Source organism: Peromyscus eremicus, chromosome 4 (assembly GCF_949786415.1).
Source record: "Peromyscus eremicus chromosome 4, PerEre_H2_v1, whole genome shotgun sequence".
Lineage (NCBI taxonomy): Eukaryota > Metazoa > Chordata > Mammalia > Rodentia > Cricetidae > Peromyscus > Peromyscus eremicus.
In genome coordinates this window covers 20,675,906-20,699,556 of record NC_081419.1, presented here as the reverse complement: position 1 = coordinate 20,699,556, position 23,651 = coordinate 20,675,906, and the positions used below count along the sequence as shown (strand labels likewise).

General features: G+C 37.1%; 1 protein-coding gene across 1 annotated transcript in view; it reads left to right on the top strand.

Annotated features, from left to right (window-relative positions):
* Lrp1b (LDL receptor related protein 1B) overlaps positions 1-23,651 on the top strand; it is a 1,617,914-nt gene that overhangs the window by 1,221,142 nt on the left and 373,121 nt on the right. The window contains exons 42-43 of the mRNA XM_059258831.1: positions 9,143-9,332; positions 10,509-10,713. Of these exons, the coding sequence (XP_059114814.1) occupies positions 9,143-9,332; positions 10,509-10,713 (395 nt within the window). The remainder of the gene's footprint in view (positions 1-9,142; positions 9,333-10,508; positions 10,714-23,651) is intronic.

The following is a 23,651-nucleotide window of genomic DNA, read 5'->3' as shown; positions in this document are numbered from 1 at the left end:
GTATTGGTGACTCCCATATAGCCAGAGCCATATAAAGTCCCATTCAATCATGAATGGCAGCCTCATGGAAACTGCATCACAGAGTCCCACTTTGAGTTAACTTTCCACTTCCTTACAATGCTAGCATCTCCTAGAATCATTTGTTGTTGGCATAGGGGTCAGGGGAGACTAATGGCTGGAATTCCAAGAGGGAGGAGGTCATGTGACTGACTAGTTTTCCCATTACTATTAGAGAGGATCCCAGCACTCGGGAGGCAGAGGCAGGTGGATCTTTGTGAATTCGAGGCCAGCCTGGACTACCAAGTGAGTTCCAGGAAAGGCGCAAAGCTACACAGAGAAACCCTGTCTCGAAAAACCAAAAAAGCAAAAAGAAAAAAAAAAAAAAAAAGAGGATCAATAGCTCCATTACAATTACCGTAGACTGTGGTGTCTTGCTGACTAGTGGCCATAGATAACTGACTAATACATTCTCTACTCCAAGATGGCATCCTAATAAGACCAGGGGAAAAGGCTAGACAATAGTGTTTGCAATGAAAATATTTGACAGACAGTGCAGGACCTCTCTGTGTCAGAATACTCACTGGGCTTCTCAGATCATGCCCTGTTTAGGATCTTCAATTGATGTGTAAAAGTCTTGATATATGGCTTGTTCATATCTGAATGTTGCTTTACATATACACCTTATTTCATTTATACTTTTACTTATGGATGTGGGAGGAAAGAACTCAGTTTTCAAACTAAAGGAGTCTACTCCACAGCAAGCAGTGTAACACAAATTGCTAAACAGTCTTATTAATAGAAAACCTGGAGCCAGATATAGGGGTAAACACTGAAAGATTAAAGAGGCAGAGCAGCAAACCACTAGTTCTTACCCTATGAAATCCTCCTCTGAAAGAGAGTGAGCTCCTCTCTCCACCCAGCTCTATCATGTCCTGTCTGTCTGTACAGACATCTAGATCTCTATGGTTACCTAGTGGCTAACTCCTCCTTCTGATTTTTAGTCAAGCTTTATTTGTCAGAGCACAAATACAAGATCACCACATTGAAAACTGTTGCAATTTTTTCAATTGAATACTTGGGGGAAGAAAAGCAAAACCAAACTAAAAGAAAATGAATACAGTTATTTATAAAGATTTTCAATAAGATTAAAAATGAAATTAATAGACATTGAGATTTAGATTTGTATTAACGCAGGCTAAAAGCTAAATCTTCTCTATATCTCACAAAATAATTTTATATGATGCTGCCCTCCATGTGTGTATGTGTGTGTGTGAACAGTAAGGGGTTCTGAAAGTCTGTATCAGTGCTCATAACACATTCTGTGGATAGACTTTGATAAAATAGTAATGTTTGTCAAATTTGAACATAAATGTGTATAGTCTACTTATGATTATTTGGTCATTTATATCAATACAGCCCAAGGATTGGCTTATTGATCTGAATCTCACATACCACATGCTCACCTATTTAGTTTGCATGGTTTGGTAGACGGAGCATATTTACCATCTTTATTTTGAGAATAATTTTATCACCTTTTCCCTTAAAACCAACCAATAAACCCACAACCTTATTGTAAATTGCCTTGTTCTACCCTACCTCCTGCCCCCTAACCAGAAGACTAACAATCTACATTTTATTTTTAAGTTTTTCCTATTCTGAACATTTAATATAAATGCACATATGCTTTTTCACAACTTATCTGTTTTTTCAGAATAATACATTAAGAGTTTCCTGTGTTTTACTAGATGCCAGAATTTCACATTTTATCCTTTAATGGCACTCTATCGTTCATATTTTTACCTTAATCATGCACTCATCATTTGATTGGCATGTGAATGATTTCTTCCTTTGGCTGTTATGAGAAGGGCTGCTGTGAACAGTAGTGTATGTGGATGCATGTTTTAATTTCTCTTGGATATACGCTAACCATTGAAATTGCCTAAAATATGCTGACTCCATATTTAAAATACTTTACAGTGAAGTTGAACAGTTTCCCATTCCAGTCAATAATGTGTGATATTTTTAATTCTTCAACAGCTTTGCAAAAACCTGTCTTTTTATTGGCATCATACTAGAAATGAAGTGTGATTTTTATTTGTATTTTCCTTGTAACTAGGAATGTTGATCTACTTTGATGTGGCTCCCAACTGTTTGTATACCTTTTAAAAATGCTTTTCTTACTCCTGTTGATAAAGATAATTTTAAAATTGAGTCAGAAGGAAGCTCTAGAACCATTTTATTATAGTTTAAGAGAAAAAATAAACTAAATAATAACTAAACTAAAAAATAACTAAAATTGAATAATTTTTCTTGAGATAGCAAATAAAATCAAAAGCGTACTTTTGAATAAAATATTCAAATTTAATATTCAACTGCATTATTTGCTACTTTCTTGTTGACTTGTAGGAGCTTTTTTATATATTTAGAATACATGTCTGTTGTGATATTAATGATTTGCAAATGTTTTCTTCTTTCAATCTGAGTTGACTGTTTTGTGAAGTATGGTCTTTTGAAGCATGGACATTTTTAATTTTGGTGAAACTCCATGTGTCTGCTGTTTGTTTGTTTGTTTTTTCTCTATCTGTACTTTTGTCATCTTACATAAGACATGAAGATGTGTAGAAGATGGCCTGATCCAAGAGTTTTCTACTTTACCTTTTACATTCAGGTCACAGTTCTATTTTACATGTCTTTCGTATGTGTGTACAGCATTGCTATAATGATGATCTTTTAGAAGCTTTTATTACTCAATAAGTCACTTCCCAGTACTTAACATTTTGTATATATGAGAGCTTGACTATATATGAAAAACTAGTTATAGTTTTTCTTCTTCCTTTACACCATGGATGCTTTTATAATTCCTCTTTTGCATAGTTATTGCAACAAGGGATCAGTGTCCCCTTCTGTTTTTCTTACTCCTGTTGATAAAGATAATTTTAAAATTGAGTCAGAAGGAAGCTCTAGAACCATTTTATTATAGTTTAAGAGAAAAAAACAGGGCATGCAAACTGTAAATCTTGACAGCTGTCAGGAAGAGAGAGTTGGAGATGAGAAAAGATATCATGACATTTGAGTTAGAGCTCATAAAAATAGGCGTGTTTCAGGAATAAAGTGTGTGTTCATTAGCATATGTTTGTGTTTATGTGTATGTGTGAGTGTGTGTGTGTGTGTGTGTGTGTGTGTGTGTGTGTGTGTTTATTGTGGTAGTATTTCCATAGAAAGTGAAAATGTTCAGAATGTCAGAGCAAGTACGCTTTTGATTTTATTTGCTATTTCAAGAAAAATTATTCAATTTTAGTTATAATTCAGAGAAACTGGCAGCTTCAGCAATGAGGTTTTCCAATCAAATCAATGTGAGCAGGGGTCTTCAGAAAAAAATAAGAGTCAGTAATACAAGAGAATGAGGAAAAGTATACTTAGGATATGAGCCAGTATCCAGAAGAATAGAAACAGAAAGGAGTAAAAAGTGAGAGAACTCAGGAAAGCAGGCAGGTTGAGCAGTTAAGATCTAAAGGCAACTGCACAAAGGGAGGCAGTCTTGGAGATGTAACTATATTATCTATCACATTAAGGGACATATTCCTCTCATCTGCTTAGTATACTGTCAGCATTAATTAGTTTTCTAGAGGTTTGGTCTCCTGAATAAGTGGCTGACAGGAATGGCTGGATTAATTGTAAAGAGAGAGGACAATGATATACAATATTTTAGCCAGTGTGGAATATCAAGTTTTCACCCAGATTAGAGGTACAATCTGATTATTTTAACTTGACCAAGGAGAAATAGATTTTCCTTAATAAGACTCAACAAAGCCCAGATACCTCTATTTTTTTTCATATGGGTTTGCTAAATACTAAGGAAGGGTAGAGTAGTGGTGATCCCCTTTCTGATGTCATCAGAGAAAATGAAGTTCTATCCAAAGTGGCCTCCAAAATTGCTATTATCAGTCTAGCTATGTGATATTCTTTTCTCAGTATGAGAATCAAAAATTAACATGAGATTGGTATCTAGTAAATCTGGCTACTTCCAGAGCATTGATGTGTTTAGAGTCTCTAATGTTGCTGAATTTAAGGACTTGGAGGGCAGTCAAGGAGACTCAGGAAAGTAGAGTTAGACTGTTTCGGGATCATTGGAACTCAGATTGACTTTAAATGAAATAAAATTAAGACATCTCTTGAGTACACAACGTCCAAAGATTTATAGCACCATTCCAAATTCCCACCATGTAAGCTCTGATTCCAATGCTGTTTACCAAAAGGCTTTGTGGTATCTGGTATGGCTTGAATCTAGTTTTGTCAATCTTATTAATCAACTGACATTCGCAAAAATGATCAGGAATGTAAATACCATTTTATTTACAATGAAGGAAAGCATGAGAATCCTTTAATATGATTAGGACCAAAGAAGTTGTGATTGCCCTACATGGCATGTCAGTAGCATGCATGGCTTCTGCATCCTTGTCTCTTTTCCAGGCTAGTGTGACTTGATTCTTTTGTCTTGTCTGCAGGATATGTGGGACTATATAGGTAACAGAGATTAAATGTATAATTTCTTTTTAATTGTCCAGGTCAGTTGAAGGTACTTAGAGTTCACTCTATGTTTCTTAATAAATAAACTCATTTTGTGAATGAGCTGTAGAGATTCTGAGAAAAAGAGGTATTGAGATATTTTTAGTGAAATGATACAATTTAGGCCTAATGTAAGTAAAACAGTATTTTTTAGGCACAAATCAAAAAGGCACTAAATGTACTATATATAAAAATGTCAGCAACAGAGATTTCTGAAACATACATAGAATCATACTTTTCCGGTAACTGCAAAGTTAAGACACATGCAGAGGGTTATCGCCACAAGGCACTTATTTTAAGGTTTTTACTTGAGCTATCAATCAAAGCTATTTCTCTTTGTCAAAATAACTTGGACTATTCAAACAAACAAACAAACTTGGAATGTTCCACACCAGTGGTATCGTCTCAAACAGTATACTTCGGCCCTGCAGCCTAGGGCACAAGGGGATGTGAAAGAACATAGTGCCCACTGAACAGTAGGTCAAGACCCTTTTCAGTTGTAGCATGTTCCTGAGATAAATACTTCTTGTTGACTTTGTACTGCATTCTGTTTAGCTGGAAAAAGAGTGGAGTCACCAACAACACACTTATTTTTCTGTTAGGTGAATTCTTCTCCTACTTTTATAACAATGTACACATAGAGGGATGGCTAGGCTACTACTCTTCTTCAATTGTAATGTGATTGTGCTGGTTGGTTTTTGTCCATTTGATGCAAACTGAAGTTACCTGGGAAGACGGAACATCAATAGAAAAATCGCCTTTATCACAAATGAACAAGTCCATGGGGGTATTTTCTTAATTGCTGGTTGATGTACTAGGGCCCATCCCTTTGTGGGTTGGCCTGTGCTGTGTAAGAAAATTAGCCGAGTATGCCACAAGAGGCATGCCAGTCAGCTTTGATCCTTGAGCTCCATGCTTAAGTTCCACGATATTTTCTTGAGCTCCTCCTACCCTGTCTTCCATTCATAATAGGCTAAAATCTGTAAGCCGAAGTGAACCCTTTCCTACCCAAATTGGTTTTGGTTAGGGTGTTTATCAGAGAAACAGAAAGTAAATTAGAACAGAGAGAAATTTGCACTCAAGTAAAATCCTTTGGGCATTAGTTAAAGAATTTATTGGTAAGTGACAATGAATGTCAATTTTACCACTGTTAATATAGCCATAAGTATATAGGAAGTAGTTATTTATATGGTATTAACTACTTTTCCTGATCGATTTATTTATTTGCAGTCCACCCCTCTCACTTTTATAAAATTGACTAAGTCTTGTTTCTCTCTTGTTGTTTAAATTAAACTGCTACAGGTTAAGCAGATAAGGAGGAGTGGGATTCTTTATTTATTTATATGATGGCAAGTGTATGTGGTGGGGAACCTGTGTTTTCCCAATGCACCCTGCCCCAAACATAATTATTGTCTGAAGTGAGAAATGTGGAGCTGCTGGAGCAGTCTTATTAACATTCTTTTCTTGGTTGTGCCTTAAGTTCCAGCAGTATTTAACTCTGTACCAATCTCCTGTACCTGATATTTCAAGTTTAGCTGATTGGATAAATATTCATTTTATTCTAGCTATACAATTGCCTACTGTAATCAGTATCTCAAACTTCTTTCTCTGTCTGATAACAGAGAATTTACGAAACTCATTGCCCAAACACATACAGGTGTGTGTATATGTACACACACCGTATCACTTCACAGTATTGAAAAGCATCATGAGATCTACTTACACATACAGGTGATTGTGCATATGTGCATACAATACCATATAACTCCACAAATTTGAGAGGCATTATTTAATTTTATATGCAAACTTTCATGCTATCTTTAAATTTTTTAAATAAAATATAATTCCATAGGGATTTTTTTGAGGGGAAGAAGAAACACATTACTGAAAGTTTGTAAAATATACTATCAGACTCCAGTTAATTGAACTATTAGTATATTATTTAATTTTATATTACTATGATCAAATGCCATGACCAGGATAACTTATAGAAAGAAGAGTTTGGTTTTTCTTATGGCTCCAGAAGGATATGAGTCCATCATGGACAAGAAGAGAAATAATTGGTAGGTATGGTGGTTGGAGTAACAGACTGAGAACTCTCATCTTAAATAGCAAACTGGAAGCTTTTTGTTCTTTCTGAGCATATTGGGAATGGTGCCGGGATTTTAAATCTCAAAGTCTTCCCAAAGTGACGTATTTCCTCCAGCAAGCCTACCCTTGTTAAGGTAACAAACAGTAACAGTAACAAACACTGGGGACTAAGCATTCGAGTCAGATCCTACAGGGTGCATTTTCATTTAAACCATCACAATCAGGCTGTCATCTACTAAGAAACAGACACAAAGAAAAAGTTTGGATATTTAGACGCAGTATGTTCTCCCATGCTCTGGATTTGTTACCCATAAACTAGGAACATCCACCTCCTCTTACTTGAGGTGCCAATGACCTTTTTTTTTTGACTGGCAGGAGAAATAGACAGAAAGAGGACTTGCCAAGTCCCTACACAGAGATGTGCAGATGGGAGGAAAAATGGTTCAACTTACTCAGAGTTCAGAGCTGCCATTTCTTATTCTAGCCATGAACAGTGAAGGACTACAATGCTAAAGCCATTATCAATAAAGTTATCATATTTATCGATGGTATGAAAGTACATAAGCACACTAATAAAGCAGAATGTTTTTAGTTAATACTTGAAGTGTCTTGAATAATTACAAGTCACATACTCCCAACAAGTACCAAGTTATTCAAATGAAATCACCTGAACAGATTTCCTTATGATGTGTTTAATGGTCTTCCTCCCATTTTCTCTGGTCTAAGTTTCTATACTAACTTTAAACTAGTGGTTTACTGTGTGAATGGAGGTTATCATGGCAAATTACTTGTTGTATAATTTCTCTAGAGTCACACAAGTTGAGAACAAAAGGTGTATTCATTTGTTGCCATGTATTTTCCATTGAGACTAAGCAATAGATATCTTCCATGAAGATATATCAGATTAAAAAATTTGCATTAACATTTATGAGTCCTATACAGATAAATTTCAGTTTCCTTAGAAAAGGGATAATAAAGAAATTTTAGGGTATATTTATTCACAAAATAAAATGACATGTTCAAAACAGCCTCCATTTTGTAGCACATAGTGGGTGCCCAATAGTGGTAGCTATTTATTTTGATATTCTCAGATATTCCTTTTGCATGTAGAAGATCCAAACAGGTATCTATAACTTGATTATATGCAAGAAATCTGGCTCAAAAGTCTTAATTGTTGATTTGCACCCCATGAAATTCTATCTAACTTCTAACTACACATCCAAAATGTGAAAGTAACCCATTCTCTCCCCCCATTTTGCTTTGTTTGCTCATTTTATTTATTTATTTATTTATTTTTACATCTTGATTGCAATTTCCCCTCCCTCTTTTCCTCCAAATCCCTGCTCTCGCCCTGCTCTGACCCCCCTATCCACTCTTCCTCTATTTCCGTTCAGAAAGGGACAGGATTCTCATGGCATATCAAGTTGTAGTAAGATTAAGCACCTTGCCTTGTATTAAAGCTAGGCAATGCATCCCAGTATGAGGAATAGGGATTTGAAGCCCATCAAAATAACCTTTTAATCTACTGATTTTTGTGAGAGCTCAGTACTTTCTGAGAATTTCCTGGACAGAAAAACACAAAACTCTCTCTGTGCTGCAATTTCATGTCAGGATATGATGTGGGCATAGCTTTTGTTATACTGAAGACGGGAAGAAGAGTAACAAAATAAGGATCGAATTGTACAAAGGTGCATTCTGAGAACAGTTGTGCTGCTCTGTTGCCCAGGGACTGGGATGGAGTGCTATGACATGATGACATGATCGCTCTGTTTTTTGACTTTTTACTCCTGTGTATCAGAATCTGTACCACCATTTGCCACTTCATGATATTTGCAGTGTGCTTTAGAGACCAATTCATTCCAATTCATTTTGTTTTTGTAACAGATTAGTAGAACAGGATGAAACAACTTGCCAGCTAGCTTATTAAAATATTGTCATCATTGACAGCACCAAGTCAGGTGCTGATTTGCCTTTTGATGTTATTGTCAGTCTGATGTGTTTGGTTATGCTTGAAATCCCTAGATCTGCAATATTAGCAGAAAACTCACCACCAGTGAACCTATGTTCACTGGTCTTGCTGACTATTGTTCTTCAGAATTGTATTCTATGACTTATTAAAATTAACTATTGAGACACAAAAGGAACACCATCATTTTCTTTCACCAAAGGGAAATAAAATATTGTGGTTTTCATATTTGGATAAAAATTAAATATTTAATAACTTTATTTTGTTAAACTTATTTCCACCCCACTACACATACACACACACGTACATGTAAACACATGCATATATCACTTCAACTGTAATGTGCTATATGTTGTAATATATTAATTATAAGAATCACATTTGTGTTTTTAGTTCACAGAATTTATGGACATATGGTTGATAAAATAAGGTCTTTGTATATATCTTGAAAGATGTTTCTGTCAAAAGGCATTTTTTTTTTTACTAAAATGTGGTTTATTGTCTACTTTCTTCCATCAGATGTGGGATCTGTTGAAGGCCTCGCCTATCACAGAGCCTGGGACACTTTGTACTGGACCAGCTCCAGCACATCATCCATCACCAGGCACACAGTAGACCAGACTCAGCCTGGAGCGATTGACAGGGAAGCAGTCATCACAATGTCAGAGGACGACCACCCTCACGTGCTAGCTTTAGATGAATGCCAAAAGTAAGAGGTTGCTTATTACATCTGCATTATAATAAGAATAACACTATATGCACTTTAAAGAGAATTAACTTTACAGATAAAGACTTCCTTCAAAGTTCCTTCTGTAAGCCTTTCTCAGTTTTTATGAGAACACTGTGTGAATAATTAAAATGTGTATTACTTAAACGGTGTGTGTTATCTCTGGAAGAGGTTCAATAAATCTAGTGTAAACCATGAAAGTAAAAAATTCAGAAAATTCTATGGTGCATAGACTGCATTGATTTATGTATTTATAAAGAATTTATCAGTATCTGCTGATGCTGATCCTTAAAAATAGTTTTTTTTTCACTTTAACCAATAGTTTTTATAACTGGGGATTTGTCTAAAAGTAATCCAAAGAACACAAACAACAATAAAATAATTGCTGTATATACCTATCTTTTCAACTTAACCCATTTGCTGATACACTGTCCAGACGTTTATATTAGTACTTTTGAGGAACTTCCAACAGGAGAACATGTCAGAAATAATTCTGAGAAAATAAAAATAAAGCAATGTAGAAAAACATGACAGAGGTGAGTAATGTTGTAAAGGACATCGTTGCACAGGAAAGTGAAGCACAAAGCAGTTGGGTTGAAATGTACCTGTTGAGTTTCATTCCATGATGGTGTGGTAAAGAGGTGGAGGAGAAAATCACATTTTGTTCTCAAATGAGCAATGAAATAAATAGAACTAATCCATATTCATCCAATCTTTATTTTTGCCATTTTAAATTAGAATTATAATTATGCTACTTTATCTTTTCTTTTTCCTTATTTCAATTTTATAGCTTCCTGTATCCACTTCCTCCAACCCTTTTTATGACCTCTGGTATCAAATTGATACCTGTTTTTTTCCCCCTTTGGTTATTGTGTTTACCTCTCTCTCTCTCTCTCTCTCTCTATATATATATATATATATATATATATTATATATATATGCATGTATGTATGTATATATGTATGTATGCATGTATAATAAGAGAAAAATCTGGAAGCTATTTCTGAAAACAATATCCACTTCTCCCCACTTAGACTTTCACAGGGTCATAGACTAAGAAGAAAATATTAAACAACTTCATATTCTTGTGTCTCTACAAATATTTTTTATTTATAATAACATTTTTTCAATTGTTCTTATGATTTTCACTTTACTCAGTTTAATGTTTTGGACGAATTGGAATGAACAGCATCCCAGCATCATGAGAGCCACACTGACTGGGAAGAATCCACATGTGATAGTCAGCACAGACATACTCACTCCAAATGGACTCACCCTTGATCACCGTGCAGAAAAGCTGTATTTCTCAGATGGCAGCTTAGGGAAAATTGAAAGATGTGAATACGATGGATCCCGAAGACATGTAAGTTAATTGAGTGTTTCTAGATTACCGCTTTATATAATAACTTTCAAAATATACTTCTTACTTTCCTAGTATATACTTATCAAGGAGTTTCAAAAGAGCTAATTGTCTGAACTTAATTGATTGAATAATCTATTCAGCATACAAACAGTCCATGGGTATTCTGAAAACCTTCCTGAAGTGCATTTCCTGCCATAAAGAAAACTTTTGGTAACTTTTATTCCAGGGAGACAAATACTAGATTTGTTCCCAGTTTTAATTTGAACTGAACTTGAGTGGTTTACATGTTCTTCTTTGGTATTTATAATATTTCAAGCTGTAAAACTCCATTCATTTCTCTGAATAGAGGAAAGTTAAAAAAAAAAAAAAAGAATCACTGTGTGGAACCCAGGCACTTCTGAAGCTCTGAAGACAGGCACATGGGATTACATCCACAGACAAGCATATCAGGCTCAGTGAGGTCTTGGTGTCTTTTCTTTTACTGCCACATGAAATCTTAGTGGAGGAATCAATATGCCATCTCCTGAATAACCCTCAAAGCAGGTACATAATCAAATTCCAATGTGTTCCTCATCTCTTCAAGGAGAAGTGTCACCACTAGAGATGGTGAAAAATCAACATGTGAAGGGCTATTCCTGACTGGCCAGACCACTGGGGCTGTCTTGTTCCACCCACCACCCCAGTGTCTGTCAGAAGTACAAAATTCCCGGTTCTCAGCCCTCTGATACCTTAAGGAGTCTGAGATAGGAAGAAAATACTTTCTTGAAGGCCAGGTCATAAATATTGGAAACTTCACAGACTAAATGATGTGTGTGGTGACTACAGACCCTTACAGTGCTGAGGCAGACAGAAAATGAAAAAGGTAGAATGGGGCAGTTCATGTAAAGCTTTATTTACAGAAAAAAAACCAACCAACTAACCAAAATTCACTCTGAATTTATAGGAGCAAGCATGATAAGGCAGTGTTTTTGTTTTGTTTCATTGCTTTTGTTTCTTGAAATAGGGTCTAGCTATGATATTTGGGCTAGCATAGAACTCTTGAGTTCAAACAATTCTTCAAGCTTAAGTCTTCCAGTAAATGTGACAATAAGCATGCATCACTGCATACAATGTAGGAAAGTATCGAGTTAACATGAAGATACGTGGAGTGTACTGTGTGAGTTTCTTGAAAATCGAGGCAATGCCTTGAATCACATTTTGGTACCTCATATTTTCCAGTGGTAGCATAAATGGCAGGGAGAAATGAGAGTGGAGTGCTTAAATGACATTTAAAGAATGGGCTCAACCTTGATTAGATTCAGTTTGTGTTAAACCTTGATCAAAAATCATATGCCTAAATTATTCATCTACCTTTTAAACTTAATGGTCATTAGTCTTGGGCAAATTGCTTAACTTTTATAGACTGAAGTTTTGATGTGCAAATTTTCAATCTATCACAAGTACTGTGAAGATAAAGTAGAATATAACAGAAGTTCTGAATGGAGATATTAGTTAGTACTTTGGAAAACACAGCCAGGTAAGTCAATGTACTCAGTATGATTTTATTTTCTGTTATGTCCTAATACAGAAATAAACTTTTGTAGCTCCTCATAGAAGCCTTAGCTTATCCTGATTCATATTTTTATCTGTTGATTATGTTCTCCTATTCTTACTCATGGTAATTATAACTACAGTGGGTGACATGGAAGAGGATGTTGTTAGTAAAATGTAAAGTATTTATTTTGTGATATAAAAACATACCCAGTTGTGGTTCCAGCTTTTCACTCCTTGCTGATGTCCAAACCATGATTGTTTCTGGCTGGGTCAAAATCTTGGAAGAAAAGTTTCAAAATCTATTTTATTCTTTTGCCTTAGGGTTTGCATATTTAAAGACATTTAAATTAGCTATTCATTAATAAAAACCAGACAAATTTTGGGCACAATGTGTACCTGTGCTCATGTGCAATGATCAGTGTATGGTATACCAAACATAGACTCTTTGTTTGTTGGAAGGATGCTCAAAAACACTCTGTTCCAGTTATCTTAAATGTAAATATGATATTGTTAATGATAGTTGTATCCTTAGAATGGCAGAATGTTTACCTCCTACTACCTAATTTCATACCGTTGACCAGTTTTTCCCCAAGCCCCTAAATTCCTCAGCCTCTGTACTCTGTCTATCTGTAAGATCAGCTTGCTTAGATTCCAAAGAACTGTGATGGTATGACCATTTTCTTCTCTTCCTGGATTATTTCGCTTAACATAATCCTCTCCCAATAAATCTTTGTTGCTCCATAATGTGATAGCATTTTATCATTTTTTGTGTCCAAATAGCATTCCAGAGTGATGTAATTACATTTTCTTTACCCATTTATCAGTTGAGTCCCTTATGTACTTAAGTTGATTCCCTCTCTTAACTGCATGATCACAGTTGTCATGTAGGGCACATACCACTTAGACATAATAATTTTATTCTTATTAAGTATATGATAAGTACTGGAATTTCTAGGTCATTTGTTCCTTGATTTTTGGCTAATTTTAGAACTTCTTCTATACATGCACACAGGCAAACACACACACACACACACACACACACACACACACACACACACATACACACTGTTTTTTATTTGATAATAGACAGTTGAATTGGAGTGATATGACATCTCATTGCTATTTTGATTTGTAATTTCTAGGTGATTAGCAATGTGGCATATTTTTTGTATACCTCTTGGGAAGTTTTGTATACTGAGAAACATCTGTTTGGGTCTCTTGTTCATTTTTAATTGGAATAGATATTAACTATGGAGTTGGGGTTCTTATAAATTCTGAATATGAACCCTGACAGAGATATAGGTTACATATACCTCCTACCATGCTTTAGGCCAAATCTTTATTCTCTTAGTTGATTTATTATCATGCAAAAAGGTTTTAATTTAAAGTAATATAATTTGTCTCCTTTTGAATGAGTTCTTATAAAAATACATATCTTTAAAAATGCACAAAAACGTTCTTTCAGTGTTCTAATCTAGTAGTTTTTGTTCATTTTGAGTTAATTTTGAAAACTGTGAGAGATATGGGTCTCATTTCACTTTTGTCCCAGTGATGTCCAGTTTTTCCAGTACTATTTATTGAAAGGGGCTTTCTCTCCCAAATAGGTATTCTTGACACTTTTGCTGAAGCTTGGCTGCCTATGCTGTTTGCTACAATTCTTTGCTGTATCTTGGGCTATTATGGACTGGTCTATGTAGAAGTAGCATCATTCCTGAAGGAAGAGACAAGTGATACCTTGGCTGCCTATGCTGTTTGCTACAATTCTTTGCTGTATCTTGGGCTATTATGGACTGGTCTATGTAGAAGTAGCATCATTCCTGAAGGAAGAGACAAGTGATACCTTTCACAAGTGATGAGATCCAGAGCTCTCCAGTTTTGGAGAATGCTACCTGCATGCAGCTCTATTGGAAATTGGAGAGTTGTAACTGAGGTAGTTATTTTACATAGGGTATATTTAAAAGAGCCTCAGTTGGCTAAATACTTTGGACAGCAAGCAGACAGGTAAGTGAAGAAATTAATATAGGAGGGAAATGAAACAAAAAACAAGCAGTAACTATTTGGTTACTATAAAGGTGTTCAATGTCTGTAAAATAAATCAATTGGCTGGAAAACAGGCATAAATTGATATTCCAGAGGAAGAAATCTTCTGAGTTTTGGAGACAATAAAAATTGTAGAAAACTAGAAGATGTGAGAAAATATGTGGGGTGATATTCTAGTTTTTTTGGGCGATGACTCAAACTTCATTTTCTCACACTGAGTGTTTTCCAGTGAGGGTAGCCTAAGAAAGGCTTTGGAAGTATGAGCGCATATAAGATTCTCTGAGTCCCTAGAGTTTAACTTTGAAGTACTTTTGGTCCACAGACAGGATAATGGGATGAGTCAAATTATCTATTTCAAATACAGTAAGATTTTAACAGGTACCAGAGGTAAAAGAAGGACAGCACATCCAGGTGAGTATGACAGTACTTATTAACTGTTGAAGAACGACTGTTTCTGAGAAAGAAATGGAAGGGATTTTTCCATTTGGCACCTGGTCTTTTCATTGGCTGTATGCATGGATGTGGGTGGACAAATCTAGGTTTCAGTAATGAGTAGAAGGTGAAAGATGAGGAGTGTAGCTGAAAACAAAGGAAGAGAGGTTTCATAAGAAAGGAGGCTAGCATTGAAGGAGTGGAGTATGCAAAATAGAGCCTGCAAGGTGAGGAGGGTCTGGGTAAAGTGAGCCTTATGAAAGGAGTTTGGTAGATTCAGTAAAGTGGTTGTTATAGAACTATGTCATGGAGGTGAGCTGGGTTATTATTGGATATATGTCCGCTGATCTGACAATTGAAGAAAATCAATGTCCTATAGGTCAGAATTTCAGGATGAGAAAGAGGCATTCAGTGGTTAGAAAAGGAGGAGGCATCTCTCAAGGTCAGTAATGGGAAAGGGATCATGATAGGACTTGCTGAACAAGGAATGCAAAGTTTTAAGGATAAGTCTCCTCAAGTAGATAGAGGAATAAAGAATACTGATAGAGATTACTGGGTTTGTGTAGACATGCACATCCAAGAAAAAGGGAGGGTTAGTATCATGTAAGAGACAAGTGACTGGGGTTAAGAAGAAATATCCATTAATCAGAATAGGGCAATGAGTGGAAAAAAAGAAAGAAACAGAGTACCCAAGGGCATATCATGGTACTTTAGCAGGCTGGTAGTGGTGAGAGACACAGAGAGGCTGGTCTCAAGAATTTGCAAGTGAAGTGTGGACACTGGTTTAGTTCAGTGATGTTTGATAAGTCAGGGGCAGCTCCAAACTAGTCATGCTTATGCATGGGGAAATTTCATTTTGGAGACTGGAAGAATAAGAAGGGCCACCAGAAGAGTTTAGAGTTGAGGTCTACAGCCTTTGAGCTTACAGAGTTGTAGCCTGCTAGAGATGTCTTTTACTTGTGATTATCAAGATGAGGTGCATATTGATTATATCTGTAAGGTTGGGAAGAATCTTAAATGTAAATACAGTTGCCTAGGTAGATAAATAAAGACACTGCAGGATACGGCTGAGATGTAGGGAGGTCCTTGATTTTAGTGTGTGACTGGATACATGTAAAGGGAAGGGGGGAATGCATTAGGAAAGGGAGATTAGATTTTAGTAGAGGGTGTATAGTGATGGTCCTGTCGTATATACAATCAAAGGGGCTAAGGTTAATGAGTTTTCTGGGGTGGTCATAAACAAAGGAGAGCATTAGATAGAAGAACTGACCAGGGAAGTTTGAGTCTCAGTACTGCTTAATAAATTGAGGGAAACGTTGGTATGTACTGCCTTTCCTGTGGACCATAGAAGATAGAGAAGGAATTTTCATTACCTGAAAAAATAACCAGATGCTGAGCTTCCTTGGAAATGAGAACAGGTTGCTTTCAGACCATAGAGAAGAAATCAAGCCATCAAGCAAAGGCAAGGCGTGATTACAGATAGAAGCTATAAATGGCATATCTGCTCTTGAACCTGGTGGGTTCTATTCAACCTGAAGAAAAGGTTTACCAACCTGAGAACATTGCTGAGAGTATGGCATACAGATGAAGTTGGCCTAGAAATACTGGCCTGGAAGATGTCCTCATGTATCTGCCTGGGGAAGGAAAACAGTCTGAAAGCCCTTTAAGGAGAGACTCAAGAGTCAATAATGTGTTGTAGGGTGATGGTGTGAGGTGTCTGTGACAAGATGGGGGACTAGAAGTGAGTCTTCAATAAAACTATCAGGGTTGATGTCACACACAGAAGTGTTTATGCACAACGGAAAGGAAAGCTGACTTTTCAGCAGAAGCAAGGGAAAGGCAGTTACGGAGAATAAATATACCAGTAGTATTATAGGATGGCGGCATTTTTTTTCCTCTAGAATGAGACCATGGCTGGGTGGATAAGAGAATTAACAAAGGAGGAGATGGGATGTAAGTGAGTATATTTTGAAATTTGAAAGAATGTGAGGTGGAGGCAAGAGTCAAGTATTATCCATTGATAAAGAGTTTAATCTCCAGTGTTGCATTTAGCTATATGATCAGAAATGTATTCTTGTTGTCCAGGGCAGTGGGGGATGAAGGAGTGCTGAAAAGGGTCTGTGGATTAATTCATTATTAACTACTCAGAAAAGAAAGCCTCCCTCTTGCCAAATTGGGCCATGAACATGGAGAATGTGGTGTTTATTTAGACTTCGTGTAGACATGACCTTTCGATTGCATGCTACTGTCAACGAGCAGTTAATGGTTATAAGATCTGCCTATGGTGAGGAGGTATTTGGGAAGAGATTGGGCTTCTAAAGTGATGTCATCTATAACAGTGTCCTATCCTGTGACTAGATGGTGTCCTTGAAGAGAGATCACTATACCAGCGAGGTGACTCACCAATAAGAGCATCTGACACAAGTGTAAAAGAGGGTAGAAAGGAGTTAAGGACATCAAGGCCAGAGTAGGTCTCTTTGGAGAGACTAAAGTCTCCAGAAAGGTAGATGAAGAGTTTCCTGTTATTGAAAGGTGACTCAAGGTTTTATATAAGCCGTGTGTACCTGTTGAATGAGAGATAATAAGATAGAGGAAACGATGGATGATTTATAAGCTCAAGGAGTCTATGGGAACCAGGGATTGAGTATGTTTACAGAATGTGAGCTTGAGGCTTTCTATCATTCAGAGAGAGGCAGCTTCATGGGTCTTCAAAAAGAAGCCCAACGCTGCTGCACTAAGTCTAACTGTTAGACAGATAGGCTACTGCTCAGATATTTCTCCATAAAATACACAGATGAGAGTGGGCTAAGTTAAAAGAGGCAAGCACAAACAGGGTAAAAGGTTAGGAGGGGTACTGAAGCCCTAGAACAGGAGCAGCCAGAAGATGTGATTTAAACTTAAAGGATATAGGTTGGATACTTGAGAAGAGGCTCAGAGGTTCTGAATAGCTTGGTAATGACATTTAGCTGAAGTAGATGGACATCACAAAACGAACTGAACAGCATTCTTTGTCGAATAATGTTGACTCAGGACATTTTTTTTCTTTTTTAAACATATAAGTCCTTTGTGTATGTATTTGGCTTCTGGTTTTGTGTTCTTATGGGACTCCTATGTATGTGAACTTGTGTGTGTGTGTGTGTGTGTGTGTGTGTGTGTGTGTGTGTGTCTGTCCGTTTCTTATACTTTTTCTTTGACCCTTTTGCTTCTCTGTATTTGTTTTGTCCTATTCTAACTTTTTTTGTGTTTTATCTAATCTTATTTAATTATTATCCCCTAGATGTCTGTTTGTTTTCTAACAAGAGACAGAAATGATACGGATCTGAATGGAAGGGAAGGTGTTAAGGAGATGAGAGGAACTGGAAGAAGAGACACCATAATCAGAATATATTGTATAAGAATATATTTTCAATTAAAAAATAAGTTTAGATAAGACTCCAAAGTTGGGATCCAGATGTGAAATTAATTCACTAGGCCCAGAAAATAAAGTAGGTCTGTTTAGTTTTTAGTTTTGTTTTCATTTTGTCTTTGTGGGAAGGGAAGAGCATTTCCAAGATTAAAGCATAGTCATTCCTTGGAAAGAAAGGGATAGACTATGACCAAGGTAAGTTAATAGAATAGAGGCTATCTAAAACTTAGAGGAGGATACCTGGTATCCCTGGTCAGTCAGAAAATTAATGAGGGTCAATGTATGTTGTAGAGAAATGTTACAAGAGGTCCTTTAGAGAAGGAGGCTATCTCTGTGTGAGCAGGAAGTGCTTGGAAAACTCTTGATATTTAAAGTATCATGAATATGGGCTTGACCAAGAAGATGAGGGCCATCCTGAAGTTATTGGGGAAGTACTGTCCATATTAGCGGTGTGATCATTAGGTTATCATAGTCTGTCCAGATAAATTTCAAGAAAGTTTGAGGGAAATAGTATCTTTATATCAAAGACTGAGAAATAAGAGGTGGAAGGCTGAATATGGGATAAAGGGGTTTAAGTGGACAAGCAGGTGAATAGGAATTCTAGCTAAATTAATAAGGCACAAAATTTGGAGTAAGTGGTAGAACACCTAATACCTTTGAAAATCCAGAAAAAGTGTTGTAAGGAAAGTAGGTCATAAAATTTGGGGCTTTATTGGTCAGATAATGATAGACTTCATTTGCCCAAATTCCTCAGGATGAGTTGATGCTGATCCTGACACACAAGGGCTGAAGGTCCATATACATTACTTAGTATAAGAGTGTGTTGTGGAAGAACAGTAGGGAGGCTGAATCTCAGACACAAGAATAAGCAGATGGTAGGAGAGTGATCAAAGATTCCCCAGAAGAGGATGTGTATTGATGAAAAAATAGTAGGTATTAGTTTGCTTCTTTAATACTTTGTGAAGGAAAAATAAATAACTGATGCATGGAAGTTTTCTAGAATGTCATGTCCTAGGAAAGAGGTCAGATAACTGGGAATGACAAAGAAGGAATAAGGAAAACAAATATCCAAACAGACTGCACAGTGGTGGCCAGTCTATTTGGTTTTGACAGAAGTACTTTCTGCTTCATATCAGAGAGAGAGAGAGAGAGAGAGAGAGAGAGAGAGAGAGAGAGAGAGAGAGAAAGAGAGAGAGAGAGAGAGAGAGAGAGAGAGAGAGAGAGAGAGAGAGAGAGAGAGAGAGAGAATCTTGTATGGACACATCAAATTCTGGTAAAACTGAATAATTCTTTCCCATATCCCAGATGCATGAGGTAGGCTTACCAGCAACTGATATCTTTGCCCTATGTTCTAGCTTGCTTTTTGTTGCTGTGATAAATACCATGACCCAAAGCAGCTTGGGGAGTAATGGGGTTTTGTTAGCTCACACTTTCAGGTAGTACTACCAAGGGGAGGCCTGGAAGGGACTAAAGTAGAAGCAGAGGTAGCAACCAAGGAGACTGTCTAGATGTGCTGAGCAACCATGCAGTAAAGCTCATTACTGACTTGCTCTCTCTGGCTCATCAACAGCCATGTTATACAATCCATGACCATCTGCATAGGATTAAAACCACCTGCAGTGGAGTGGACCCTCTTATCAATTAGCAATTAAAAAATAATGTCCCATACACATGCCCACCTGCCAATATGATAGAAGCAATTATTTAGGTAAGATTCGATCTGGCCCAGTGTGTCAGGATGTCAACCATGATTACCCATTAAACGTTGTGTTCAGTCGGACTGATGGAGGTGGGAGCAGAGACTTCTGATCTTTGTTGGTTTTAAGTAGTAGGTGTCAATCCCAACACTCACTAGGCCTGAGGAGTCTGACATAATGTTGTTGTCAACACTTGATATTCAACCTGATCTTATTTCCTCTCCTCTATTATTAAAGACCTTGAAAAGTTTTATATGCCTACTTTGGGGAGTGTGAAGGCTGTCCTCTAATCTTTGAAGCTACTTTCTAATACTGGCTGCTGACTGTGAAATGATATGAAGGTGGATATCTAATCTTTTCATCACTTTCTGGAGTATATTTAGCCTTGGTTCCTGATAAGCAGAATAATAAAGCTGGATTTTTCTTGGCTTTTTGAGTAATGTCTTTGGTTTTATCAAATTGACTGCCTTTAGAACAGCCTTTTTCATTTCTGCCAAGAGGCAAGAAATCATAAGCCATTTTTGGAGGAAATTTAACTTGGGTTGGTAATTCCACTGGGAATCAGTGTTTGTGTTCTAGTTTCCTTTTTTAATGCGATGATAAGCACTGTCATTAAAAGCCACTTGTGGAGGAAAAGGCTTATTATCTCACAGGTTGTAGTCCATTAAGGCAGAATCCTAAAGGCAGGAACTGAAGGAGAAACCACTGAAAAACATTGCTTACTGGAATGATCATCCTACATTTTGTTTTACAGAACTTGGGACTAACCACCAGGTATTACCCACATGGGCTGGGTCTTCTTGTAGATGAATTTCTAAACAGACTTATTAAATAAGAAACACAGAACCAAATACAGAGGTAACAGCCAAAGAGATTAGAGTGAATAGCAACAGCTAGCCTTAGCTTACCACCACGCAGTAGCTTCCACAGAGAGAGTTTCTTTTTGTCTGACCTATGCTTTGATTGCCTTCCTGTTCTGCCTGTCATTGGCTCTAAGCCCAGCCACATGACTTCCTCATCACTGCCTGTCTGTACAGACCTCCAGGTCTCTATAGTTGGTACTGGGATTAAAGACTCTTGTTACCATGCTTGGCTATGTCTTTGACCACACAGAGACTCTGCCTGCCATGTGATCAGATTAAGGGTGTGGGCTACCACCGTCTAACTTCTGTTTATGGCTCGCTGACCTCTGATCTCCAGGCAAACTTTATTTAATAACATACAAACAAAATATCACATTTCAGCACAAATAATGTATCACCACATCTTTCCACATTAATCATTAATAATAACAATTAAAACAACCAACCAAACAAACAACAAAACTCCACAGACAGGGGTAAGAACAAACTCATCAAGGCATTTTCTCAATTGAGGTTCCCTCTTAACAAATGACCCTAGTTTGTGTTAACAAAAAATTAAGCAGCACCAATTAGGTACTCTATGGACCTCTATCCTGCATATGAAGAATATCTGGATGTGCTGAGCTGATATCCAGAGGTGCTCCCTATCCTTAGAGGGGATGAGAGCAGATTGACATAAATATCATGGCAAATTAACGGACTGGGTAGGATACTGAAATTATTTGTGATAAGGTTTGGAATCTAAATGCTTTTCGATGTGAGATAGATTGGCAAGAGGAGAACAAACTAGATGTGCCCTGGGAGCCCAGAACCTGCAACCTCGCAGAGTGGAGGAGTGGAGTAGGGCTGGGTGAAAGGAGCAGCCAGATGGCAATGCCTGTGCGATGGTGACCGGAAGGATAGGGAAAGGTTTGTCGGGACAAAGAAAGTGACTTGAAGGTTGGACTCGTGTCTGGGGAGTGCAGTGTCCTCAGATCAGGTCTGGCAGGATAGGCAAGAGGAATGGCAGAAAAAAAGGAGAATGGTTCCTCACTGGACAAAGGCAGCAGCAAGGGAGGGAGCTCACTGGCAGTGACGAAGGCTAAGGTAGAAGAAAAATCAGACGTGGGTTCAGGTTTCAGAGGAGGGAAAGACATCTGGAGATTTCACTTTGAAAATGGCAGGGAAGGCAGACCTGTGGAGAAAGGTTACATCAGTTCTACATGTAGCTGGAGGTTTCCTGTGTCCAGCTCCTGCAGCCGCTCAGACCCAAGTGAACACACACTTATATTAACAACATCTGCAAACCAAGTTACTTTAGTTATTGGAATTATCACTGTTTCTCCAAACGGAGGGGCCTTCCATAACAGCAAGATACCGGGTAACAGAAAAGACAGTTATAAGGAACTAAAGGCTTTATGAAATAATTAAAGTATCACAAAATATCAAGTGAGTTATAAAATACAATTAAACATGTAAAGTAAAAAATGCCAAGATCATGCAATACAAAAGGAAAGGCAAGATGCATCATCTATGCCAGGGGAAGTCCTTTTTGGGTGCTTCTAGACTTCTTTTCCTTGAGGGAACATGAGAGGGAGAGGAATGGTGGGACTGATGCTGTCAGACTTCTCAGGTGCAGGGGCGTTGGGAACTCATGGACTGCGGCCTTAGCTGTGGAGCCTCCATGGAAGTGGACCAGGCCCTCTGCTTAAGTGAAACAGTTGTGCTTGACTTGCTTAAGGGGCCCTAGGCAGTGGGATCAGAATCCATCCCTGGCTTTTTGGAGCCCAGTGCCTATGGTGGGACACTTTACACAACCTTGGTGCAGGGGAAGGAGCTTGGACCTGCCTGAACTGAATGTACCAGGCTCTGCTGACTCCCCATGGGAGGCCTTACCTTGGAGGAGTTGGGAATTGAGGGTGGGTTGTGGGGGAAGCCTGGGGGACAAGAGGAAGGAAGAGGGAGGATATCTAGTTGGTATGTAAAATGAATAGAAAATTTCTTAATAATACAAATTATATATAAAAAAGAAAGGAGCTGTAATGTTTCAGTCCACTTTTCAGTTAAAGGAAACTAAAGTTTGGAGAGATTGTTGGGAACTTAGGTACTATCTCATTGCATACAGAGTAGACAAATCTGTCTGATAAGATGGTATTAATGAGAGCATTAAATATTTAGTGTGCCTGAAATACGAAAACTTAGGGAACTGGTTTTTATACTCAAAAGTGAGTTTTTCTGACAACTTAAATTTCCAAATGCTTTCATTATGTCTATCTAGTGCCTGGAGTGTAGTTTCTTTCAAAATCTCATAAGAATCAAACTGTATTGAGGATATTTGTCGAAGAGTGTTACATTTTAAAGCTTTTCACACAATCACGTACATGTTGAATCTTTAGATTGTTACAGTGCATAGTTTTGTTCTGATTGAAAATCATCTTATCATTGTATAGTTGGCTGAAATGTTTATATATATATGTAAATTATCCCAATAATATTAGAAAATCTATTCATAATCCACATTCTTTCAAACAATGGCTTAAGAATAACCATGTCTTTCTTTTTTTGTTATTTAAAGATTAACAAGCCTCACATATAAATAATTTATTCTGTTAACTCAGGATTTATTACTCTTTTTTTTGTCTCAGATTGTAGTTAAAACACATCCACACAGTTTAAATGAGGCTTGAACTAATAAAAATCTCATGATTGGATGAGCTTTTCTCATTTTATCACAACAGTAAAGCATGTAGTAGTGTTATTCACGTGTTTAGTGCAGAAGGTATTCTTAGTGACTGACTCATGGCAGAATTCTCTTGAGAGCAGACTACTCTTGGATCATCTACTTATTAAGGCAACAGGAAAAGAAGACAATAATTTTATTCTCCTTCGTTATTTCGATTCTGTATCTGTCACTGATGTCATTACAGTTGCTGAAACAATAACTAACTCTGTCAGAGGCTGAGACAGCCTGATTATAGCCTTTCTTTC